The 27,521-nt window shown below is 43.7% G+C and overlaps 1 protein-coding gene across 1 annotated transcript; it reads left to right on the top strand.

The window, feature by feature from the left end:
• The first annotated feature begins 5,599 nt into the window (after positions 1 to 5,599).
• timp2a (TIMP metallopeptidase inhibitor 2a) lies at positions 5,600 to 26,107 on the top strand. Its single transcript, XM_061708881.1, has 5 exons — positions 5,600 to 6,022; positions 17,450 to 17,550; positions 17,749 to 17,857; positions 22,011 to 22,135; positions 25,105 to 26,107. Exons 1-5 carry the CDS (start codon positions 5,896 to 5,898, stop codon positions 25,300 to 25,302), a joined length of 660 nt encoding a protein of 219 aa, XP_061564865.1. The 5' UTR covers positions 5,600 to 5,895; the 3' UTR covers positions 25,303 to 26,107.
• The last annotated feature ends 1,414 nt before the right edge of the window (positions 26,108 to 27,521 follow it).

Raw genomic sequence — 27,521 nt, forward strand, 5'->3', positions numbered from 1 at the left:
TGTTTGAACTGTACTTTTTATTTATTTATTTATTTCAAATCACATGGCTGCAACACATGCTAATAAACGTTATGTGGGTAATTTAGTGGTAAGACATGTAAGATGGTTAAAAAAAAAACTAAAACTAAAGACATACTTTCAAACAGGTGACAGCAAGTGATTGTAATGATTTGTTACGAGATGAAACTCCTCTAGATTAAAGGAAGCTGTTAATCTTCTCAAGAGGCTGCGTTGACGTGACGCCGTTTTTAACCATGGACCCTCACACAATGAAAGCCTGTCAATCACGAGTCCACACCTTTCCTTAGAAGTGCTGTGTGGTCCAGACACCACAAAATGACTTGTTTAATCTTGTCATGGAAGAATTAAGACAGGGAAATGTTTTTAGAGCAACACTGCTGCTTTCAAGATGACTTCTTTTTCTGGAAAATTTCTGCATTTTTCACATGGTCAAAGCTCATTTTTCAGGAGTTACGTGGGAATTGCTGAGTAACGAGGCTACGAGTACTGCACCGGCCTGCCTGCAGCCCCCACCGGCTCCCGATGGAGGAGACGGGAGGGTTTGAGCTGAGGAAAAGCCAACAATGACTCAATACTGCTGCACACCTTCAAGATTGATTTGCTGCCAGAATAAAACAAAAATAGCAGGACCAGACTTTCTTAAACAATGGAATCCAAATTAATATCACTGCAGACATCTAAAATAATTAAATCTGTTTGATTCAGAGTGTGGCCACACTAAACACCCACTTTGGCCTGTTCATTCATGTTCTGTGATTTCATTTACCTGCAAGTCAGAACTTTAATTGACTTAAATTATGACTACTGCAATAGTTAATTGCACCTTCAGGGATTAATAAAGTATTTTTGAATACTGCTAACTCAGCAGTGTCTAAACACAGCAGTAATTTCTGATTTCACCACCGAAATAATATTTGAAACAGGATATCCAACTGCCTGTTTGCAGTACTAGGAAGAAGCTTCATCACCACTCTCCAGAAAACCCATGTGACTGAGCAGGGGCGGAGCAGGGGTCCCAGCCTAGGGGGGGCGAAGCATTCTAGATGGGCCCTTGTGGCCTAAACATCCACGTTAAAACATAATCGCTAAAAAAATGCCACAGATCAGCTCCTCTGACCACAGCACGCAGGCGACACGGTCAGAACCATTCAAATTAGGTTCTAGCACCATGGATTTTGCCACTTATTATGCCAAACCTAATTATAAGCCTAATGTAGACTTTAAGATATAAGTATCAAACTGGAGATAAAAATCAAATGACATCCAGTGATGTCTATGGAAGCCCATTTCCCCCAGTAAAAGAAAAAAATAAGATGAAATCTTAGCCTTAAAAATAAAAATATCCCCACGGTAAGTCATAATTATGACACAAAAAGTCATAATTTCAACTTTTTATCTCATACTTTCGACTTTCTATCTCATAATTATGACTTTCTATCTCATAATTTCGACTTTCTATCTCATAATTTCAACTTTTTATCTCATAATTATGACTTATCGTGGGGATATTTTTATTTTTAAGGCTAAGTTTTCATTTTAGCCATAGATGTCGGATTCGCCGAGTAGATCAATTCAGACACGTGTTCAACCTACACGACAACAGTTTACAATGTGCAACGACATGTATTTAACACAATCAGACACGGCGGTCAAACAGCAACAAACAATATATGAAAGGCCATATATTCAGCGTCATGACAATGTTATCAGAAATAATTAATATTATGACAGCTTACCATTGATGGTTTCATCCAGCGATGGGCAGAAAACCACAACAACAAAATATATTTCCACCCGGGGGGGGGGTACACAACTGGCTAAAGGCTGATTTATGGTTCTGCGTTACACCAACGCAGGCCTACGGCGTAGGTTACGTGGCGATGCCCACCCTACGCCGTACCCTATGTTGTAGGCTCTGCGTTGGTGTAACGCAGAACCATAAATCATTCTTAAAAGTAAACAGACAACATGCGCGCACGTACCCGTGCATGACAGACAGACACACAAGGGGAGAAGGGTATATTTCTTTCATTTTTATTTTTTAAACAACTTTATCCTTATGAACGCAATTGTTATATAATCCAACTTTCCTTATTTTATTCAGAACACTTTTTTTTTTTTTTTGCTCTTCGGCGTGAGCCCCCACGGAGCAGTGGGCCCGGGGTGGCCGCCCCCGCTGCCCCCCCGCCTGCTCCGCTAGTGTGACTGAGGGTTTGTCCAGTAATTACTGCGTACAGTTTATGCGGCCGATGCAAGAACTTCTAAATTTCTGCCCCCATGTGGTCAGAGGCGGTGTTATTACATACTGTAGTTAGGCTTTAAACTTTGATGAACCAGCAACACTTTTGGATGTCTTCTACTAGATTGAAAAAAAGTTTCAAGTTTCAAACTTTATTGTCAGATATGCTATATGTTCGACATGCAACACAAATGAAATTACAGTCCTCCCTGACCCACGGTGAAAAATATAAGTAATAAAATACAAACCTAAATATAAGCACAAAAAATTCATAAAAAAAAACAAACAAAAAAACTGTTTACATTGTATGTCATACAATGTGTACGGTGTACCTGTTCCGCTCCACTAGGGGGTGTTATTGATTTTGTAGGGGGGGTAAAATATGATTGGTGACGTCACAGCCCATATAAAAATGAATGTCCCCTCTTTCAATTTCTCTGGGCCCTCTCTCAACCTGATGGCTCATCAAGAGCAGTTTTGTTTGCCACAATAAATATGCCGAAAAGGCAGAAGAGACATTTCGTTTCGTCTACTTTTCTATGTCGAACTATTCTGCTGCGTGTTAGTAGTGCACCTGCTAACAAAACACAATTTAAAATGACATAAACTAAACTTTCAATTCAATTCAATTCAATTTTATTTATATAGCGTCTAATACAACAAAAGTTGTCTCTAGGCGCTTTCCAGAGACCCAGAACATGACCCCCGAGCAATTATTACATAAACAATGGCAGGTAAATACTCTCATAGTGGGAGAAAAGCCTTAAGCCAAACAGTGGCAAGAAAAACCTTTAGGAGGGAAGAAACCTTGAGGAGGACCAGGCTCATGTGGTGACCCTCCTGCCGAGGGCCAGACTGGGGGTCGGGGACGTCAACAGCACACAGCAGGCAGGTGGAAGCAGCAACGGGATGACCGGGGGTGGGGACCGCAGGCCAGCATGCAGCTCCCGAAGCTCCGGCCCAATCAGCAAGCCCCAGGTTAGGTTCAGGGTCGGGGAAAGGTTGAGAAGGGGCAGGGCCAGGGAAAGGAGTCTTGACGGACAAACCTCTCCCCCGCCTGCCCGGGCCGTTACCCTGCCCCTCTCACTCCCACGCTGCAGGTTCCGGTGTTGTGCATTCAGAGATGCTCTTCACCACTGGCAGAGGATGCTGCACCATGTACAAAAGAGAAAAAAGAGAAGAAAAGGGGGGGCCAGCACAAGAAACTACAGGAGCGACTCTAACACACTAGAGTTTACACTACCTAGAGATTTACCAACACCAGCTAGAGGTTTACTAAACACTAACTATAGGCTTTACTAAACAGAAAGGTTTTAAGTTTAGTTTTAAAGGTGGAGGTGGTGTCAGCCTCCTTAAAGGGGACCTATTATGAAAAACACATTTTTTCTTGTTTTAACATATATAAAGTGGTCTCCCCTCACCCTGCCAGCACAGGGGAGACAAAATACCATGGAATTCTGCAGGGTCTGCTCCCCCCCCTGACTGAGTCTTCCAGTGTCACGTGACCTTTTTTTGAGCCATTCTGAATCTGCGCCTATGGTGACGTCACCATAGGCGCTCATTTCCATAGGTCGGCCTCCGCTGCTGAAACCACGCCCACAACCAGCTCGCTCCGCAGGCTGGAGCGGTCCATCCTTCAGCCAGTCGGTTTGATCACCGGTAACGGGCGATGCGCCGCGGATGCGCTCCGGAGCTTATCTGTGCGCCCGCCGTGGGGTTGCGGCGCCCGTCGCGCAGCATCCGCCGGGCAGATCCGGCTGAAATTCCGCTGGTCGGTCCCCGGGAGTCCCTGCTACCAGTCCAGGTGGGTTCCTGCGGTCCCGGCCGCTGGGAACCGGTCAAATTCCCTGGTTGAAGTCGCGGTGATGCGCGCTGCTCCAGCCTACTTCCTGGTTCCCAAACCGGGTCCGTCCGACTAAATTGTCCAGGTTCCCAGCCGCTTTGGGAGCAGGGATTTCTGGGGTACGTCCCAGGCTGGATCAGCTTCACCCTCCGAGATTTTCAGCCAAATCTGTCGGTTTGATCACCGGTAACGGGCGATGCGCCCCGGAGCCATGCTGGGCGCCCGGCGTGGCTCCGGGGCCAGCGTTCAGCATCCGCCGGGCAGATCCGGCTGAAATAGTGCATAAATGTTATTTATATACAACTCATATTTTATTTTTTTAACAATAAAGTTGCCATTTGTGAAAATTCAGTGTTGTATTTATTTACAGGCTCGGGCTGCTCTGGCGGAGCGAGGTTTATCCTCCTCCCCTGCTACACGTCATTCAGGGAGCCAATCAGCACAGAGCCTCATTATCATACCCCCCCCTTCCCTAAAAATGAGGCGCAGAAAAAGGGGTTAGAAGCGGTAAATCTAGTGACAGGGCCCACTGGCTGGATTTATGATTTATGTAGAAAAAACAAGCTTTAGATTGTTTTTAAGACATTCAAGGCCTGTTTAAAATATACATTAAATGCCATAATAGGTCTCCTTTAACCCAGATTGGAAGTTGGTTCCATAGTAATGGTGCCTGATAGCAGAACGCCCGCCCTCCAAATCTACATTTAGATTCTCTAGGAACTACGAGTAAACCTGCACTCTGAGAACGGAGAGCTCTGCCAGGAACATAAGGCACTATCAGGTCTTATAAATACTGCGGAGCTAAGCCGTTTTGGGCTTTATACGCAAGTAATAAAATTTTTAATTGGATTCTGAATTTTACGGGTAGCCAATGGAGCGACGCTAACACAGGAGAGACGTGGTCTCTTCTGTTGATTCCTGTCAGTACTCAAGCTGCTGCATTTTGGATCAGCTGGAGCCTATTCAGAAAATTACTTGGACATCCTGCTAATAACACATTACAGTAATCTAGTCTAGAAGATACAAACGCATGAACTAATTTTTCTGCATCACTCTGCGAGAGGATTTTCTCACAGTTGCACTGGAAGCCATCGCAACACCATCTAATCCCTTCCTAAGATGCTCTGGACCAAGAATGATAACCTCTGTTTTATCTGAATTTAGAAGCAAGAAATTTCCGGACATCCAGTTCTTGATGTCCCTAAACTTGAATATTTAGAGGAGTATTTATATGATGGAATGTTTTTTTTTCTTTTAATTAAAAGAAGAAAATTACTTTTTATTGTCTTTTAGTGTTTTGCTTTAATAGATATTGAAACCTGGACAGAGTCTAATTTATACAAATTTTTCGTTCCAAGCACGGCTGGAGATGCTCCATCCCTGGTTCTGCAGGTACCGGGTATGAGCAGGCTCCGGGCAGCGGGCCCCCGCCGGGCCCTCGGGGCTCCGCAGCGCCCCCTGCCGGCCCCCCCGTCACCGCCGGGGGGGAGGAGCCGCGCAGCCCGCTTTATAAAACCTTCCCGACCCCTGAAATAAAAACAGTCTAGACGGACAGACATTAACCGCCAGCGGGTCAGGAATCCTCCGTGAGACTATCTCCCCCTCCGTCCAACCTCCAGCTCCACACCGGGGCAGAAGCAGCGAGGAGCCCGGCTGTTGTTGACGCGTGTGTCGGGCAGAGACGCAGGGAGGACGCCCTGCTGGAGCCGCACCGAGACGCATCTGCGCAGCTCTGACGACAACAACCACAACAACAACACCACCAACAAGTCAGGGGCTGAAAAGCATCACAATGCCGCTGTCCGTGAACGGCGTCCTTTGTACGGCGGCGCTGCTGGTGCTGTGGCGGGCGGAGCAGCTGGAGGCGTGCAGCTGCGCACCGGTGCACCCGCAGCAGGCGTTCTGCAACGCGGATGTGGGTGAGTGGGGGACCGGGGTCCGCTGGAGCTGCTGGGGGTGCTGGTGTTGCTGTTGTTTACCCCACTCATGCACAGCTGACCGGAGCCAGAAGTGGGTCGGAGGGCTGACAGAGCCTGCTGGAAACCACTGGAAACCACTGGAAACCGCTGGAAAGCCTGGCTGCTGTGTGGAGGGGCTGGGGCTGGGGCTGGGGCTGGGGTGGGGGGTGTTGCTCCACCAGAGCCAAGGCCATTATTGCTCACACAGTTGGCGCTGCATCCAGGCTGCACAATCCTAAAAGCTCCCACATCACAGTGACACATTTCATTATCTTTTATCAACCTTAGATTTCAAAATAAAGAAAAATAATGCATATTTTTGGTAGCAGAGAAATTTAGAATATTGAGTTGTGTGGAGAAATTGTTGGCATGGACACAAACAAATACATGCTTATATTGAAGGACGCATCCCAAAGTATACATATGGACAGTAGTTCAGGAGCAGGGCATCTGTGCCCCTCATTGGTGTGTACTCTTGTGTCAGGAGGGTTGGACTAGGACGTAGAGGGAGGTCTGGGACCATCGTTGCAAACCGTGTCTCAGCTCTGAAGTTTTACCTTCTGCAGCTCAGGGATGAAGCTCAGATTTTGCAGGGCAACGTGGCACCAAAGAGGAGAAAGGACAAGGAGGGAGAGCAAAGAGGAGTACAAATGATGGAGCGTGTACAGATGGGGAAGGGGGGGTTGTTTAAACCACAGAATATGTCACACCACAAGCTTTCCTCCTTTTTTTTTTTTTTCTTCTTTTTTTGAAAATAAAATTTCCATTCCTGTCCAGTTTCTTCTTGCACAAAGTGGTGCTGGAAGGAATTACAGGAATGTTTCTGTTTCTGGGGCTTTCCCAACTTCGCTCCAGTTGCAGCGCAGGGACACACACCCGCACATGCACTTTCAGGGCCCAAATAGACAGCTGAAGGAGTTATTCTGTGCATGGCAGACTCATACATGCTGGCTGGTCCGGGTGTGTTTCAGGAAGGGAGGGGAGAAGGAAAATAAGACAATAAAAATGCCAGTGCAAGTACAAATATGCATGGTATCCTTGAGAATAAAACCAGACAACTGCAGCTCTGACTTATTTTCCACGTTTCAACTCTTTTGACTCGCACATCTTCCAACATGCGCTTAATTCTGATCGGTACCAGCTCTATTTACAGGTGTGAGTCAGTCTTTGGCTGAGCGGGAGCCTGTTAGGGACAGGATGTCTCACAGCAGAGTTGCATAGGTGCGCTCGTCTTGTTTTTGAAGCAGGTATGATTCAGAAATGGTTCTGTTCAGCTCTCACAGAAGGGGGATGTGCGTTAATAGCTTTGGAGACCACTAAACAGCAATAATAGTCGGTGTCATGGTCGGGTCATGATTGCAGGGCGGATCAGAGGATCAAGCCGCAACTCAAAATAATCCCAATCTGCCGTGAGAAGTGCACGGATGATACACCGCGGAGGCAGAGGTGTGGAGACATGAGTTTGGATGAGGTTTTCAGGGCTTTTCAAAAGCAAAACGTCAGAAAAGAGCCGGCTGAAATGTGGCCACAACAAAGAGGGATTGTGGTCCGACCATTAAAAGTTGTTTTGGTGGAAGGGAGTCCTGTTCTGTGTGAGTGTGTGTGAGATCGTCTACTTTTCACGCAAAGTGATGCTCCAAGTCAGACCACAAGCCAAAAAAAGTTGTGCAGCGTCATGCATCCACCCCACAGTAACACGTGCTATACACCATGTGCGGACACAAACATCCTCTTTTCAAATAAATCTGCTGCCCTCAGGGGAACTTCCCCTGCCCTGCCCAGTCAGATTGTCCTCAGACTGGCTGGCGGTCTGGAGGATCGGAGTCACCCTGCTGTCAGCAGAGGAGCAGCCGTGGGCGCCGGGTGGACAACGGGTCCTTTTTTTTCAGAGTCAAGTTGCCATGGTGACGTGTACTTGAAGTCCAGGTAAATGAGTAAAACAGCTACCATGTTTGTAAAATCAGGCTTCAAATCAAATCACATTGCTCAGATGATCAATCACAAATACTCAATGCATTAATTAATTAAATATTTTGATGAACTTTCAGCTGCAGACCAAGTTTACAATGTCATTAAACATCACTGCTTGTGCTTTGATGGTGCAGACAAGATGCAGCCAGTCTGCTGGCACGGTGAGGACACTGGCTGGAGAGGGAGGGAGCCAGACCTCCTGTTGAAACTTCAGCCAGGTGTTGGTGGAAATCCCTCCGTCACCAATGACTCTGACCAGGATCAATCCCCTGAGTGTCCAGTTGCTCCTGAAACTCTGGTCCTCCAGGCACGTATCCCTCTAACCTCTGCCTTGGGCACTGGCTCGTCACAGAATCAGTCCGAGGCGCGCTGCTCAAACACAGTTTGTTTGTTTCTTTCCGGGAGGTATGTGCACATACGATCCAGTAAATACCACTGCACACGGCTCAACCCACGGAGCGTAAATGGGATCCTCTCAGCTGGCGTGTAGCTCTCCAACATCTGTCCTGCCGCATTGAGACTTCACTTTTCACAAAATGTCTCACTATCCTCCTTTAACTTGAGTAATTGGCCACAAGGGCTTCAAATTATGTCATCCAGGAAAGAGCAGATGCCTTTTGGTGAAAAGAAAGAGCAGTTTGCCAGTGAGATGTCAGCTACAGGACATGGTCGGCCTGTCTGAGGCTAAATGCATCTCTTAGTTTGATTTATAGCTTTATGACGAAAGCAGTGGATGAAGTGCTGCTTTTGTGGTGGAATCAAACAAAGGTTAAAATACTCACGATTGCTGTGCTGTAATAGTCGGATTTATTTACTTTCTTTCATCTGTGCCTTTTTGTTTTTGTCACTTTGCCCACTTCGTATTGAAATTGTCGTCCGCCCCTTTCTGGCTGGAGCGAACCTTCAGCCAACCATCCTTCAACGCATGAAGACGTGCAACCATTAGCCTCTTTTGTTGTTGATTGCATTGGTTGAACCCTTCCCTCTGTGCAGGGTGAATCTGATGCATGACATCAGTATCAGTTTATCCTATCACATGTGATTGTTCCAGATTAACTGACTGGAGCAGCGATTTCCTTTTCATGAGGGTAAAACTCATAAACATGAGAACGATTTACGTGATTCAAGGGCTCTTTGATCAGTGTTTGAGTAAAAAAAGAATCAGGACACCTTTTTTTATAAGTCAGTACATAATAGGAATCTTAAAATGTGTTTTATAACCTACAACAAATAAACATTTGTGTGAATCTTAGTCGGGGACTTTTGAGTTCTAAAGTTTTCAGCCGGCTGGCTTTTCTCTTCACTACTCCACAATGTAGCATCTTTGCAGGCGCTGTTTTTGTGTTTTATCGCTTTCATCCTGGTCCCATCAGGTTGTTTTCAATCCAAAAACAACTCTTAAACCCCAACTATGAACAACCTGTTCAGAACAACCTGGTCGTGAACGTAGTGAAGCCAGACTGAGAGTAAAACTTTAAAACAGGTCTTGAAGTTGGACCAACTGATGACAACCAGGCAACAGCTGCACAGCGTTTATTTCTATGGTAAATCACCAGGTTGTAATGTGTCAATGGTTTTCAGATTATTTCTCAGAGTACAAGTGGGGGAAAAAAACAGTTTTTGGAGAAGAACTGCAATAGTTGCGACAGTTCAAGCACCTGCCACAAACGCTGAACTGCCTCCATTTCAGCTTCTAGTGTCTGAAGGTTTGCTTTTTTCCTCGTTGTCATTTCATAAACACGACAACAGTTTTGACTGTTATTTAGAGAAAAGAAGAAATTTTAAGATTTGACAGGAAAATCAAGAGGAGCAACCTGGCGAAGTCGTCCACTTCCTCTGGCTGATGCCGAATCGAAGTCCTGGTGAAACCAGAAATACAGAAGAAAGATTTTCTATCCCCTTCAGGCATCCAGGTCACTGCAGTGAGCAGTTACTGAAAAGTTAAGATGGTTTATTTGATATTAACCACTTGAGTCATCTCAGAGAGTCATCCCACCTCTAATTAATGTGTCACACGAAATAAAATGACCATTAAAAGATGTTTTTGCAGTTCCATGGTTAAATCCATCATGAACATGTTGAACAGCGGTTAAGGTTGTACAGATAATGGGGGGGGGGGGGGGGGGGCTTGAGCTTGTCATTATTTGTTTGTGAAAGGATGGTATCATGTCAGAAGTGGACTCATCAACTCTAGTCCCCGACTGATATGACACATTTAAGATAAAGACAGGTTAAAAGGTGACGTTAAAATTGGAATATTCCAACATATCGGCCGATATATTGTTTTTTTTTTTCAAAACACGGTATATGAACAGATGTTTCGAGCGTTTGTTATATGCTATTTATGAGCCACTAAGACATGCTGGCAGAGTTTAAGGACAAATATCGTTTTATCTTTACAACACTCATCACTTTAAACAAGTGATGGGAGAACAAAGAGCAGGGGGGGGGAAACATCTAATAATGTGCTCAACTAAAATGCCACATCTACAAGATCATATTTCTACATATAAACGTTAACAAAATACTCTGTCCTTGCAAGATTACTGCGTGTGCATCAACAGATATTGATAAGGATGTTCCCTTTTTTTTAAATTCCAGATTACTGCTTTTAATGTCAAAGTGACCCCAACAAAAGGACAATTTCTACCAATATGAGAGCTGTTTCAGGCCTGCAGGACATCAAATACCATTTTAAAGGGCCATTATGCCCTTTATGACCAACTGATAACGGGGCGAGTAAATGAGTCTGCAAGTATTGTTTGTTGTTCTTAAAAGAAATGTCAAACTAAAGAAACGGTTCACGTTTTTCTTTATTGTTCATGCTTCTAGGAACGCTTTTTTTAAAGATGTATTTTTAAATAATGGAAGATTCAATCTAATACGAACTAAAAGAAGAATAAGTTAGTTACCATATAAATAAGTTTTCTCCCTGGAGATGATTCATATCTAATAAATACTACCTATAGCAGCAATAAAATCAAATTCAAGCAATAAAAAAAAAAGATTTGTAAATATCAATATCATTTTTGCTGTATTGATTTTGTTATATTTGTTGGAGTCTGTGCTTAAACCTCCCCCCGCACTGACAGCCATGCTACTCCACTAACTGTCATTGAGACCTCACAGGGAAGAAACCGGAGCCTTCAGGCTTCATTACTGATGCTGCCAGAGGTCCTGAAAGCCGTCTGAATCGTGTTTGAGGGCGGTTTGTCTCCGTTCAAATGACAGGTTAAACAGAAGGCCCACATATGTCTGGAGCTGACCAAACCACAACCAGTGAAGTAAGGGATGGTTTACTGGTCACCGGAGTATGAAAAGGGAACTGGATAGTCATGCTATGGATGAACGGGGGGCACTCAGGATGTGGTGTGTGTATTCATGTGGAGTTTGCATGGAAAACATTGCGTAGTGCAACTGATACACATGTATAAGTCATTAAGCGTCATCCTGGTCGGGAGAGCCGAGGAGCAGTTGAAATGTGGGTCAGATGGCGGTTTATGGATGAGGCTCCAGGCTGCTGATTGACTGCTGCTGATCAGACCGTGCAGAGGACCGACCTGCGGCAAAACTCGGACGCCTCCGGGCCCTCGGTGGTCATGCTGTTTTAGCGTCACGCTGTGTAATCTACCACCTCCGCAACATGCTGTTTAGACTGCACAGGAGGATCAGCTCCGGCTTTATTGCAGGGGGAAAGGGAGAGGTAGACACGTCTTCAGCGCTGAGGTAGACAGATAAAGTCCTATAGTAGCCATCTATTGTAAATAACAGGGTAATTTCCCCTCAGTGCTGTGTCCTGCTGCTGATTCTTTGCTAATTAGTTTGTGGGCCAGAATGAAGTCAGGAAATGAGAGTGGAAAAACCGTGAGGAATGCATGAGAGAGCGCCAGCCAGGTATACTGCTGCGTGTGTTTATGAATGTACTCTGGCTGCTGCTGCACATTTGCATAAGCATCCGAGTGCAGTTGAACTGCTTAACGGTACTATTTTGCTCTAAGCTGATAAGAAAACCTATTTATTCCTCCATGGGTTCTTTTAATCAACATTATATATCTTTATGTTTTTAATAACCTTAAATTAAACGCCTCACCTTTTTATCTAGATTAAAAATACACAAGCCATCTGATTTCATCCTTTTAAAGCCATAGTTTTTTTTTTATGCTGAAATATAAATCTCAACTTCATTTGAAGGAATATTTTATTGCTTTTAGGAATTATTGTTTAGCTGTTGTGGTCTCCCATCCCTGTTAAGTTACTTTGGGTGAGAAAAAAGGAGCTTTCTTCTTCCGTTCTGGTCGTTTCGTGTGACAACTGCGTAACGCTTCAGGCCACACATCAGCAAAAGTCGAGCTAGCTTAGAGAGGTACAGAGGACATCATGATACTCGAGAAATGAATGACGGAAGAGAAAATGAGAGCGTGACCAAGCAAGAGACTGAAGAAAAGTTTGTATGTCAGAAAAGCAACTAAATGGCGTTCCTTAAAATGGCAGAAATCCTCTTTTGTAGCTTTAAAGCCACTCTATGTAGCAGTAACATTTCTGACCACATGGGGGCAGCATTTCACAAGCTCTTGTGTCAACCACTGGTGGACAACTAAGCAAAGTACACCTTTAGTGGAACAAAAGGGTACTACAAGGCCGGACAACTCTATTGTTAGTGGCTCTCTTGTCAACGGAGCAGATCTATACTCCCCCATGTGGTCAGAAGTATTACATAGAGCGGCTCTAAGGTTTAGTTCTCAAGTATAGCTAATACTTTTTTTGTTTTTCTACCTGGTTAAATGGGAAAAAAGGAGTAAAAACCACAATGAAAGGGGATCACTTGGAAGGTCCAGTATTCAGAGAGTAAATATAAAACATTGTCTTTGTCCTGCACTTTGTCTCGCTGATACATTTATGCATTTGTACAGGGGTTAGTGTTAGAGCCGATGTAGCAGACGACACAAGCCGTCTGCTCTCTCTGGTCTGTTGCAATTATAAAAGGAACATCCCCCTCTGAACTGTTTAAACGAGACATTTATAGCATCATCTACGACAAGCTGACACTAAAACGTCCACAGTGATGGGTCTTCATAATCACTTAACGGGGAAAACAAAGGTTTAGCGATTGTTTCTTTTTGGTTGTGTAATGTATGAAATGTACCAGCTGTGTGCTCATCAGCTGTGGATAAAGGCCAGGTTTCTAGTCTCTTCCTCTTTTTCCCTTTTTTTTTCTTCCACTCAGTAGTTCAGTGCATTTAATGTTGGTTAATAAAGACCTGAGATGAAACTGATTTTTCTTTTTCCTATTTCACTGGCGTCTCAGTTTCGCAACAGGTCAAATTACAATGCTTTATTTTCATGTGTATTTTTCGTGTCTGAAAATAGGAGTTCAGGCATGTGCGTACATTTCCATGATGATAGAGATTTATAAAAGAGAACCATACGTAGTATAATAAATCTGGCGAGAACAATGTGTTTGCATATTTCTGCCTTTGAGTAGCTTCATCATTAAAAGTGCACACACACTCACATAGTTTGCGCATTTGTTCCCAGATGTGGCATGAAAACAAAGTGTTTGTAGTTACTCCAAATGACCCAGGTTAATGGTGGAGGGACAGCTGATCCTCGTAGAAACAAGTGAGTTGCAGCTTTGTTTGTTTATGCACATACCAACTCACTTCTTCACACAGCTTCTGTAAGATTTGAATCCTCTTGTACTCACCTTTGCATGAGAAGGAATACTTGTGACGACAGCAAGTAAATGAAGCCTGAACAGTGAGCCCACGCTACGTGAATGCTTGACTTGCCTGTTTTTATTCATGCACTTTTTAAAGTTGATTATAAAAGCACAGATTTGCTAGCGAATGAAAGTTATTGACATGACGGTTAACTGGCTGATTGCTGTCAGATCTATGGCGTACTGTACGGGTCAGATTGAGTTCACAGTCATTGAACTCATGTCACATCCTGAGCAGCTACGTGCCAACAAATCGTCATGATGCAAGCTCTTTATCAATTAGTTCAACGTTTCTGTTCATCTTTGCCTGAACTAAGCTCAAACACAAAGAGCAGCACCACAGAGCAGCCGTTCAAATAAAACGGCACGAAGAGCGTTAAAGATGTCTCAAACCAAAACACTGACATGAACAACAGGCTACCGAATCCCACATTGGCTTCTGTTTGACTTTGTTTTGGTCTGCATTAAACCGCTAACTACATAGCTCACAGTAAAGAGTCTGTTGCAGCTTTTTTTGCCTAAAACCAGTAGCCCAGGTGAGCAAAGAGGTACAATAAAGTTGTTGGCAGTTGTGTCAAAACAAGTCTGAGAGGATAAAAGATCTGCAGCTGCAGTCCAAACTTTTATTCAGTTCAACATTAAAACCTAATGGGTTATAATTTAATGTATCAGTATTTATTAAGCTGCTCAATGGGCACCTGCTCAATGGGCAGAGGCCGTGAAGTCCTTTTGCAGTTTCAGAAGTTAACTTGTGCTGACTTATAACGAGATTGCAACATCTGGAAGGAGATTCTTGTTCGAGCAGTCCTTTTAATACACTTTCTGTACACTCACAAAGTTTAAATCACCTTGCATCACCTGTAGAGACCTTTTCTAGACTATATTCCTTAAGTCAAATTGCATTTTTGAGTCGTGTGAGGAGCTTGAAATAGCAGTTTAGTGTACTTTGATGTAGCTCAACTGCCCTCTGTGCTAACGTTAATCGTCATAGTGCCATATGTTTGCTTAAATACACGTCCTCTTGGTCCATAACGAATGTTAACACTTCTTACCTCCTAATAATAGACTTTGGATGGTTTTAAATCCAGAAAGTTCCCTTAATCAGCTAACGTCATACAAGATTAAGACACTCTCTTGGCATCAAAACTTAGCAATAAACTTTAGGCTTAAATATAGCAACTACAATTTTAACAAAAGTATAATTCATTTTAAAGTGTAGATTATATCGGCTGTCACTTGCTATTTGAAGTGATGATATGATGCATTCAAACACATTTCATTTGCTCTGAGTGTCCAGAAATTGTGTCCCGTTGTAAAGGTTCTTTGTTTGTTGGTTTGTTTTAACATTCTTAAGGTTTTATGGACTCATTGAGTAATCAGGAGTCGCTTATTAAAAACGTGTTTCCAGAATCGCATTCCTCTTTTATCAGCATGATAAATTAGAAGAGGAAGGAGCAGGATAGAACCAGAGACGTTATTAACTCTGGGAGCAGTGAACCTCCATATTTGCGACTGCTCCAAGCCATAAACTGAACCCAAGGGTGTAAGAGCGCTAGTTGCCGTCTCAATGTGCTTTATGTGCGTCTCTTCTCTGTTTCTGGTTATTTTATGCATGTTTTTCCTCTCTCTTGCTCATTTTTTCCATTCCGAATAAATGGCCTGTGCGTAGCTCAAGCCTGAATTAAGTCAATCCATGAAGATGCACACACACACATCGTGGGAAGCGAGCGTCCCTCCTAGTCTGTCTCTGTATATCAGCTTTCGATTTATATTCATAATCCTTAATTCTTGTTCTCATGATGGTTTCCTGGTTTTGTTTTGGATGTTTGTACTGCAGGCCAAGTCCGTTCATAAGTCTGGATCTCATGTAGCCCTGGCCTCGTGCAAACCTCAAGTTGGAGTTTCACTGACTTGACTACTGTTGTATTCTTCACCTCAGGCTGCTGGGAGGTTGTCTGGGCTGTTATTAGCCTGTGATGCTGTGAAATGAGAATCAGAGGTTTGGAGGGCTTCCAGTTTGGTCGGCTGGGGCTTGCATCTCTTTGCCGATGATGTGGTTCTGTTGGCGTCTTTGTGCGTAGACCTCCAGCAGTCGGTGGGGCGGTTTCCAGTTGAGTGTGAAGCAGCCAGGATGAGAATAAACACCTCCATCTCTGAGGGTATTGTCCTTAGTTGGAAAAGGGTCGTGAATTGCCCCACGTCAGACTGGGAATGAGTTGCTGTCTGAAATAGAGGAGTTCAAATCTCTCAGCGTCTCGCTCGCTCGTGAGAGTTGAATGCAGGGTGAGATTGACGGGCAAATGTAGTACCGGTCCGTCACGGTGAATGGAGAGCTGAGCCAAAAGGCAAACAAAGCTCTCAATTTTCCGAGTCCATCCACGTTCCAGCCCTCACCTGTGGTCATGAGAATACAAGCTGTCAGTTTGAGCTTCGTTCAAAGGGTGGCCGGGCTAGCTTCAGGTGATTGGGCGAGGAGCTCTGTCATGTGTAATGGGTCAGAGGAGAGTCACTTCTTCTTCACATCCAAAGGAACCAGCTGTGGTGGTTTGGATTTCTGGTCAGGATGTCTGCCGGACGCCTTCCAGGGGAGGTGAGAGGGAGGATGTTCCAGCCAAACGGAGGCCTCGGGGCAGACCCAGGACTTGCCAGAGAGATTATTTATTTCGATTCGCTCAGTAAAGCCTCTGTGACTCTTAGTAGAGCTGGAAGTGGTGGCAGGGAGAGGGATGTGTGAGCATCCCTCCTCAGATTGTTGCGCCCACAACCTGGTACCAGATAGGCAGTAGAACATGAATGCATAAGTTTAGAAGAGTATGGGATGTTTTATGGTGGGGTTTTGGCACTACAAATGCAGGGGTCTGCATTATTGTTTCCTAAAATAAAGTTTTTGAACCAAGACGGGTAGATTTCTACAAGTTGTATCAGGGTGGTCTTAAAACTCTAGATCATGGTGGATGCTGGGTGTTGACACCATCTCTTTCAGAATAATTCCCTCTTTTCTTTTTTCTCTTAGATTCTCTAGCCGACTCTCGCCTACACGACTATAAAAAGAGACAACAGATCTCTTTGTCAGCGTGTTTTGTACCAGCTGGTTGTGTTCAGTTTGAAACTATCCCAAACATGTTATTTTTCCTTGTCATTGCTCAATAAGTTGAGTGGGAACTTCTTTGGGACTCCTTCGCCGGCCTCCCGGGCATCCAGTCCAACCAACAAGAGAACACTTTACTCAGGTTTATGTTATCAAAAGGGGGGGAGGATGAGGGGGCGGGTCTTCTGAAGACTTTAGTCTTCTGTTTTGTGAGCAAGCTGTGAAAGTGTGATGGGATTTGGCATTTCTGCTGTGGGTCAATATCGAATCATGCAGACTTGCTCAATGAAATGAAGCTTTTGTAAAAGTTTTTTTACTTCTTCCATCATCTCCATCTTTTGTTTCTGGCGTTTGTGTGGTCCCGGGAGGAAGGCTGCAACAATAAACAGATTTAACAGTCAACCAAAAAGCAAAAATACCTCAAACTGCTGTTTCATCCTTCTTAAACATCAAGAGTGTTTCTAGGTTTGTGACAGGTGGTTGAGAAAATGTGACACAGATTCATTTCGTTGCCTCTTATCCAACACAAGGGGGGATGGTCAATAAATTGTAAAAAACTGTGTTAGTTTCAGCCCTGAATCTGACGCCGTGTCTTTGGGTTTTCCTCCAGTGATTCGCGCCAAAGTGGTGGGAGAAGGCGAGGTGGATTCTGGGAACGATATTTATGGGAACCCCATCAAGAGGGTCCAATATGACATCAAACAAATCAAGGTAAGAAAGTCCTCCCGACCCAGGAGTGGGTTACTGAAGAAGTTTGGATGCTGCAGACGCGGAGTGTCTCATTATAACCTCTGATTCCCCCTCACACACACACACACACACACACACACACACACACACACACACACACACACACACACACACACACACACACACACACACACACACACACACACCACGATCTTCCAGATGTTCAAGGGACCTAACCAGGACATCGAGTCGGTCTTCACTGCTCCCGTGTCTGCTGTCTGTGGCGTTACCCTGGATACCACCGGCAAGAAAGAGTACCTGATCTCAGGTTTGTGCTGATTTTTGTTAAACAATTTCAGGATCGACGTTAAAAACAAAACATTTGTTTTTCCTTTAAGTCACCGGTACTGTTTTAAACAAGTGAGATATCTTTCATCTCCGTGGTGCTAACTCAGACCGGCCACAAGAACAAGATGTGAAGTACTATAAATGTTGGCAGACAGATAGGAAAGAGGGAGGAATTTGCAAACAGATAATAAGATATGGACATGCAGGTGTTCTCAGGCGGGCTGGCAAACATGAGAGCAGATAAATACTGGCGGGCATGTTGGAGTGGTGACTGTTTATGTTATTATGAGTAATGATAGGCTGCTGACTAAACCCTGTGGAGACTGGGAGGGACCTTGTCTGTCGTGCTAAAACTGAGACATTTCATACCTGCAGGACTGATCCACGTCCACAAGACAGCGTGTCCCCTCAAGATTTGTGATCTGAAAGCAGCTGTAAACATTTTCATATTATCATAAGTGCTCAAATAACAGAAAACTGTAAACTGGAGCAGTCGTTTGAGCTACAGAGCCGCTAACTCAGCAGCCCATTGTGCAGCTGACCGGCTGCAAGTGTGCTGTGTTTACTGAGTAGGACGCTGCTTTTATCAAAAAACCTCCAAAAACCCACTTGCTCTGCTCCTAAGACCTTCCTCTGCAGAGAAGCTGGTGAATTTGGGATTTAGCAGCTGAAATGTTGACTAAAGCATTGGTGGAAGAGAAAAATAAGAGGATTTGGACCGACATGTGCCTGTACATGGCAAAGGTCTCAGAGTGATCGACCTTAAAGCTGATATGGAACATTTCCAAAAATAAATGACATTAATAACCAAAACTGCTAAAAAATATTCCCTTTATACTTTATATCACATATATTAACAAATTAAATTCATAGTTTTGTTGCATTTTAGAGAACTTTCTCAAACTTTCTCCTCTTTGTAAATTGACTTGTCCTCTTTCCTAAAGACTTATGCAGGAATTATGTGACCCCTGATCCACATGTTGACGCTTGCTGACGTGTAGCGGTCCAATCATAGCATAGAAAATTGCAGATTTCAATCATAACGGCCTGCCTAAATCATCCGCCTTTACCCATCTTCACTCAGCTGGTCCAGGAATGCGGCCGCCCTTCCTGAGTCTGGTTCTGTCAGAGATTTGTTCCTGTTGAAGGGGATTTTTTTCTTTCTACAGTCACCTCGTGCTTGCTCAGGATGGGGTATTGTTGCAGGCGGTTGGTTCCCTTAGCTAGGTAACTTGTATTATTATTAGTTTATGGACTTTCTATAAATTGGACTAATTTGACATGAGACTAAGTGTACTCTTGTACTCTTGACATGCCTTGAGATGATATTTGCCATGATTTGGTGATGAACTTCTCTGTATCTTTTACTTCCTGCAAACTGAAAAAAAGAAAAAGCTTAGATTGCATAACAAAAAAAAAAGCTTAGATTGCATAAAAAAAAGAAGCTTAGATTGCATCACAAAACCTTTCTTTAAACAGGTAGTCCAGAGTCGCACATTAAGACTTAGATAATTAGATTTGCATGACGCAGGCCCGGACAAGCCCACGCACCTTTGCAGAGATGCAAAGTAAAATAATTCCTTGAGGGTGCACTCTAGATGATCCTCTGTACTGCGCCCTAACGTCTGGTTCCTCACGCGTGGTGTGATTCCTGGTCTCCAACAGTTTGAGAGGTGTGCTTGGGCATGGTTCGGTTGCACATCAGAATCAGACTTTAATGACAGGGTTTGAATACATCAAACAGGGAATGTGACTTCGGATACACCGTCGGCGACATAGATGTTTATAATGCGCCTGTTTTCCCAAGGATGACACTGGGATAGAGGAGGAAAAAAAGGCATCTTCACACTGTGTATAAATACGCAGTGTCAAGGTGCAAAAAACACCTCAGCACACAAAGCAACATAACATCATCACGAAGACTTGCATGTGGGTACGGGGGGGAGGATTACTGGGGGGATCCCGGCACGGTGCATCCAAGTGAGCGCCGCGGCCTTCGTGGCGCTCCAACCTGGAGACCGTGTTGGGGGCGCTGATAAGAGGGGGGCTGGAGCCAGGGAAGGCGTTGAAATGAGGGAGGTGTGGTTATCAGCAAGTGTGTGTGTGAGCGGTAGGTCTGTGAACTTTGCCCCAGAGCTGCTGCTCAGCCAATGTCCTTGATGTTATCAGGCGGCCCGGTACAGTTCTGATCCAGGTCCACAGATGTCCTGGGAAGGGGAGGCTAGTGGGGGCAGAGCATCTTGTTTTTCATTCCTCCAGGGAGATTGTGACTGGAGCGGCCTGCCAAGCCGCTCTGTCAAGGTCAGATTGTAGAATCAACAATTGTATTTAGGACAGGCAGCTTCCAGTAATCTTCCATCTGCCTTAAGTCTCTGGTTCATCAATGGCGACTCCAAACCGACGAATGTGTGGTCAATTCCCGCCAAGCCCAGCTTCCAACTTCTCCAAGGTCTTTTCCATCTTACCAATGAGTTCAAAAACCGCAGCTAGCCTGCGATTTAGCTCCCCCAGCGTTAGAGTCTGAGTGTTGGTCGCACAGCTTATCCCTCTAGCCACGTCCGGCAGCTCTGAGAGGGCCAGAACGGCTGTCGACAACTTACGAATTAGTCGATATGCCAGGAAACCGCCAGCTCCAAAAAGCAGAAATCCTGTTATCATTAATCCAATTATGAAGGCATCTTCAACATCCTCGACCAACAGAACGGACAGACACATGATCCTCCACGTCTTCCAGGGGTCCATCGTGTATCCAGCAGCAAACGTCCCGTCGGGGCAGGGAGGCTCCCTTGTTCCCTGACTTCTCGTCGAGAAAATTTGGTCAATTGTGCTGAGAGACCAGTTAACCAATTCCATGATTGTAGAGAGTTTTGGAGGATGTGAAAAAGAGAGGCTCTAAAGACAAGACTAAAAGCAGCAGGGGGGCAGATAGGGAGGGAGCGGGAGCAGAAAAAGCGCCCGCCTTCACCGAGAGCCGGAAGAAGAGAACATGTATGTGCCGGAGGGGCACGTACGCCACATAGTCTGACTGGAAAAGCTTTAAAAAAGCCACAAAGTCAGTAGAATTGTGCTTTTTTTTTTTTATTGTGCTGATTCTGATTCTTGTAATAATGCTATAATAATAAACTATATTTATTTAGTACTTTTCTAAGTACTTAACATGGCAGCAGAGAATTAATTCAGTTTAATTCAATGATGATGTGTCTACAAACAGCAATCTTGCTCAAGTCAGACTGAAGTTGGACTTAAGCGATCCAGGACCAGACGGTGACTCACGAGGTCAGTCATGCTTTAACATGGCTCGGTACCACTTGGCCTAAACCGGAGCCTACCCACTTTTATCCTTATCCAACACTTGGATGGATATGTTCATATTTAGACACGGGGAGGATAAATATTCCCAGGAACTGTAGGAATGACATGGTTGACCAACTGAACATCGTTTTACCCAAGTGTTAAAAAGTTGTTTTAATATTTGCATGTTACGTGAGTGAATTAAGGCTGTACATGCAGCCAGTAACAGAATGAGACAGCACAGCGAGTACAGGAGACTCAGAGTATCATGATGTCATCCATCCTCTGGTTTCTCCATCCCTGACGGAGATGAACCCGCAGAAACTCGCCCCTAATTACATAGAGTTGTAAGAGGAGGAACTGCTGAAACCAGCGTTTCCTCTTGCAGACTTGAGCAATGGGAAATAAAGTAATCTTTCTGCTGAGCAGTGCAGCTTTTGAAATGATTCGTCTTCTCTTTAGGTTGAAGGGTCAACCATCGGAGGAGTTACAGTGAAATGTGAGACAGTCGCGTCTGCAAGGATGTACAGTAAAGACTTGCAGACGGTGGTGAGGAGCAGATGTGTAAACTCAGCTTAAAATATCGCCTTGTTTTGACTCGTGCCGCTCACTTGTGCTACACAGACTCATGCTTTTCAAAAAGACGGCTGGTTTGTGTTGATGTCTGCAGGTATCGGCCTGAAACCAAACAGATTTTATCAGCTTTTCTTGTTTGTTCTTTGGAAACTTTATGCTGCTGATCCATCCGGGGCTTGTTGTTTTCCATCGGTCTTGTTTTGACTCAGTAGCCTGTCCCATGTGTCATTTTAAAATTGTGTGTGTCGCTGCTTGTTCCTTCCCAGGCAAGGCCGACGCAGCCGGGAGCATGCATGTGACCCTGTGTGATTACATCCTGCCCTGGGACTCCTTGAGTGCCACCCAGAAGAAGAGCCTCAGCCAGCGCTACCAGATGGGCTGTGACTGCAAGGTGAGGCAGCGGAAGGGCCATCTGTTTGGTTTATCTCCCAGAGTACAAAAAATAAAATGAGAGAAAAGCTGCGGAACAAATCCAGACATAACAAGACCAAACAGGACAAGACGCATACCACAACAAGTATCAGAGCTGGGAGCGAGGATGGATCATTTGAGATCGGGGTCAATTTATTCAAATTAGGCAAAACGCAGCACGGCGCTGTTTGAGGTGTAAGTAGACGGATGTTGTCAAATTTCACATACAGTAAGTGAGGCAGCAGATTGTACAGAAATATGAATGCAGCCGCCGTGACGTCACCGTCAATTTGTGAACTAATTTCACAAACACTTTAAATTGGGATTTAGCGGCTGCTGTGCGGTTTCTCATGCAAGACATAAGATACCTATCTGGTTTTAGCACCAAGGGCACATATCAGTCACTGGAACTTAATAGGCAGCTTTCATCACTTTTTATTAGTGATGCACCGATTGTTCGGTAACCGAAATTGTTCGGCCGAAAATGGCAAAGAAACACTTTCGGTGTTCGGTGGAATAAGTGGGAAAAAAACCGAACAATTAATAACGGCGTTGTAAAATAAGGAAATAGACTGGCCGCTCCGTCCCGTAACGTTGCGCACTACATAAATCGTTGGCCAACCAAAAACTAACCCCATAAGAATTTTACCTAACATTCACCAGGAGGTGGAACCAAAACAACATAATGCTGGTAAATTAAAAAAGTTTAATTTTATTTATGTTCAATAAATATTTTCTACCTTGTAATTTTGTAAAAGATTTTTTTCTTTGAAAAGCATAACTAAATCAAATGTATTTGATTTATGCAATGGTGAAAAAATTGGCAAAATAAATGAAAAACTGCTGAAGAACCATGTTTGGTATTGTTCGGTATTTGGCCAAGTGTTTATTATTATTTTCGGTTTCGGCCACAAATTTTCATTTCGGTGCATCACTACTTTTTGACTTAAATATCTGTTTATAAAGAAGAGGAAATGAGTTGTGGACAACAAAGTAGTGGTTGTACCAGGCTGCACACTGCATGGTCTAAAGGGATTGGCCAAGGGTAATGTCCAGGTTTTTGAGCTGGCCTTCAGGAACTTTACGGGGCAAAAAGCCCCCCTGTAGTAGGAGGGGTCCTCAGGTTGGCCAACAGGGACCTCCTGCCGTGGGGGTTTCTGCCAATCGGGATTTCTAAATTACATTCAGCACTCTCACGCTAACATTACTCATTTAAGCATTTGCATCAGAGACATTGTGCTACCAGTACATTTGATGAAGTTGGAGATTACGAGAAAGATCCATAGATGGAGCGACGAGTCGGTTCAGGTCTGTAGAGGCACATTGTCTCCACCTCCAGGTCGTTGGTGCGCTACAGTGTCAAGGAGACATGCCGGCTGAAGGGGCTGAAGGGGCCAAGGGGATGGTCGGCCCTGTTAGAGGTTCCTGTCTGGCAGGTTTACCCTGAACTCTCGCTAGTGGAAACACACCTATTATAATCGGCCCCAAATGGCCAACCTTGGAACTTCAGTTTGTTTGTTTTTTTTGTTTTATTTCAGTTCATTTCAGTTCTCATTCATGGTCATAGCAACTGGAGCTCAGCACCATCTGACTCCATCGGTGCTTTTTCTGTTTCCTAGTGTTTATACGAAGCTAAACAAACCAGCTGGTATAGCAGCAGCAGCAGCTTATTTCTGATTGGTATTTTACTCCTTTCCCGTCACCTCTATCTTACAGCTACAAAAACAAAACATCAGAAGCAGTCTTAACTCAGATTGTGCAACACAGACATGTAACTCTAAAATGGACTGAACACATTGATTTTTTTCAAGCCTGAGACTCATTTCTGAATGAGGAAATACTGTTTCTTGGAATGGTTTACGCTGTCAACATCATGAGGTTTTGTAATCTCAAATGGCGTAAGCAGAATCGGTCAGTTGGCCAAGAAGCAGAGGAAAAATGCAGAAGCAGTATTTCTCCCACTGTCTGTATCCGGACCGGCGAGGGTTTGAGTAATATCACCACGCCAAACAGCTTAGTGGCATGGACCTGTGAAGAAGTCAGACTCTGGCTGTTGCAATTGTTTTCCTTGTAAGATTTTTAGATGTATTTATTCTTCTACTTTTAATATAATTAACTAAAACATAAAATGTTCACGCTTCACAAAAAACCACCTTCTTCATTCGCAAATCAATTATTTTCAGTTTGAAGATGAAGATCTTTCAATAGGCCTTTTAGAAGCAACTTAATACATAATACAACGAAATACATGCTGCATCTTTTTCTGTTGCAAAAGTGTTGCCATCTAAAGTCATACCTGGCCTAAACGTGTGTGTATATACATTAGGGCTGCACGATTAATCGTTAAAAAATCGCGATCTCGATTCATGCTTGAACGCAATCTCATTTCCAAATGACGACGATTTAAATTTTTTTTTTTTTTTTTTTTTTTTTTTTTTGATGTTTATTGTTTTTATGTTCAATGTCAGCTGTTACAAAGTTGATGCCAGTCTTTTATCAGGCACCATCATATTTTTTGTAACGTTTACCTTTTGTATCGGCAGCTTCTTAATGGCAGCAAAAGGCAATGGGGGGTTCATCCCAGCCAGAGGAATAATTTGTTGCCTCAGAACTACAGGATCTGTTACAAGTCCCCTTTCTGAAAGGGTGTTCAACTCAGGGAGGAACAAATATTGTTCAAAATTGTTATTATTGTTTAAATTATTCAAAGGTTTGTGTAAAGAAGACAAGAGATGTTTATTTGTTATTATATTTTTGTTCAGCTGTTGCAAAGTTAAAGTAATAAGTGCAATAAATTTTATATTGGAAAAAAATCGTGAGAGAATCGTGATCTCAATTCTAAGCAAAAAAATTGTGATTCTCATTTTGTCCAGAATCGTGCAGCCCTAATATACATCTTATATATAGAGTGTACACAGCACAGAGATGTTGTTTTGTGCGTCTCTGCAGATCGTGCGCTGTCCCTCTCTGCCCTGCGAGATCTCAGCTCCTGAGGAGTGTCTGTGGACGGACCTGATGATCGAGAAGCAGGTGCACGGACGCCAGGCCAACCACTACGCCTGCGTCAAGAGGGCAGACGGCTCCTGCTCCTGGTACCGCGGCGTCGCACCTCCCAAGAAAGAATTTTTGGACGCCGAGGACCCTTAGGCACATGTGACTGCCCACTGCACAGAAAAATGTTAATGAGTTAATGAAATTTTGAGAAAAAGAAACACATCAGGCAAAGCGTTTTTTTTTTGTTTGTTTTGTTTTTTTTAGATATTTAAAAAGAGGTAAACCTAATGTGACTAAAATTAGCTGCTTGTCTGAAAACAACCTTTCGCCTCCCCCCCGGGAGGCAGCGCTCGACCTCGACGTTTCTTAAGATGGAATGACTCAGAGGACACTCGGAGGTTGTTCTCAGACACAGCGTCTCTGTAAGAAAAAAGAAAAGAAAAAAAAAAAAGCATCATGAGACATAGACTGGTCAAGTGATGATGTAATTCCTCCTGAGGCTGGCGTCAGGGGGATATAAATTTTCGGCGAGACGGAGCACTTCCTGCCCCACAAAGCTCTTTAGCAGCTCCGCTCCCTGTCAATCCCCGATCTTCAGAAGATCATTTGTAATCCATCATGTTTCTACTTTTATTACCTCATTATCCATGTTTTTCCAAAGTCAATTTCCAAGTTGCCTTTTTCGAAAAAAAAAGATTTTTATGATTGTCTCTCACAACACATAGTTACATTTCCTTCATTTCTGTGCTTTAGCCACCGGTGTCGTAGACGCCTACAACATGCTTCCTTATCAAAGGTTATGATATTTTTGGTTTCATTCACTGAAAATCTTTTCTTGTAGCGATCGTTGACAGAAGCCTGTGGCGGTCACGGGCCTCACTGGACCAGTCTATGCTGCATGAATACGAGCGCTCGAAATTAAAACCTGCTCATGAGGTAAAAACGACTTCCTGTCACTGCCCAATCCGAAATATCTTCTTTTTTTTCTTTTTTTTTCAAATCCTCCCTCCCGCTCCATGTTATGTAGCTGTACAGTACCTATGCATATACTTTTGTTGTTACTTGATAATGATTATTTACTGCGTTAGAACTAGATTTGCACTTTTTGAGGATGAGTTCCAGTAAAGACAAGCGTCTGAACACTCTGATGTGATCGTTATCATTCGCCCAGACCGACAGATCCACCTCAGGTGCAGAGTTCATTTCTACTTTGAGTGCTTTGGTGATCCATACTCACAAATACAAGCCGACTCTTGCTACATTCATGATTAACAAATAAAGATGATACTTGCAGTGAAAGACAGAACAAACAGTGGGTGTGTGAGAGGTTTGAATACAAGGGATCTTTTTGCAGATTTTATGTGTGAGAGAGAGAAACAAGAAGAGCTTGTGGGATGATATTTCATCGTCTTTGTATTATCTGTTGAGTGTAAATGCAAACAGCGGTTTCATGGTGGTTCACTTCATGAGTAAAACAGTCTTGACACGCTTAATGTTAGCTTTGACCCGTCTTTCAAGCTATTAAATGAAAGCTTTATCGCTGTCCTAGAAAGCAAGTTACTCAATCAAAGTTTACAGTGCTGTTTTATACACCTCAAGCTACATTAACTAAAAAAAATATATGTATGATGGAGTATTAGAGGCATAATTTAAAACTAAACTCTTCCCAGTTTCCTTTTACTTTGTATTTTTTCAGTGTTATTATTATACCTGTCTATTTTTTTTTGTGTGTGTTTTTTGCTGTCTTTGTCCACAATGTTTTGAGCTGTCTTCTTCAGAGGGTCCTCTTGCGCTGGAGCAACGTGAGAGCGAGAGAGCGGCGGGGAGAAACCGTGTTGTGTGAATAGAGGACTGTGCATGTGTTTGATGCTTCGTGTAAGTCCAAGCGAAGGACAAAATATTCAGTATTATCAAATAAAGAAAACCACAAGTTTGAAAGAGTACCCGCTGCCCGCTTGTTGTCATTTCGCAGAAGGACTGGGAAACTTTTTTCAAACTTAAAATCCATGATCCTCAGAATAAACGCCAGAATTTGTTTAAAGAGTTCCCTGAATGTTTAACGTAGATTGAAGGTCTGATTTTATGAGTAAGGTTTGAAATCAGTGCTAGAAGGGGTGTCATTACACGTGTCAACATTAATTTGTGCAAACATTCATCAATTACGATCCAATATCACCTCAGAAAAGCACTTTAATTTGGAGTTAAATAGCAGCTGTGGGCTTAAAGAGTGAAACTTATGTCTGCTAAATGAAACGTCCCTGTGAGTGTTTGGTATGAGGAGCAGCACGTACGTGTACGTGGTCTGTCCGCAGCGTATCCACATCAACAGTGGATTTCATTATCTTATACATTATTAAGAAAAAGGACAGAAG

The sequence above is a fragment of the Cololabis saira genome, chromosome 19, assembly GCF_033807715.1.
Source record: "Cololabis saira isolate AMF1-May2022 chromosome 19, fColSai1.1, whole genome shotgun sequence".
Taxonomy (NCBI): Eukaryota; Metazoa; Chordata; class Actinopteri; order Beloniformes; family Belonidae; genus Cololabis; species Cololabis saira.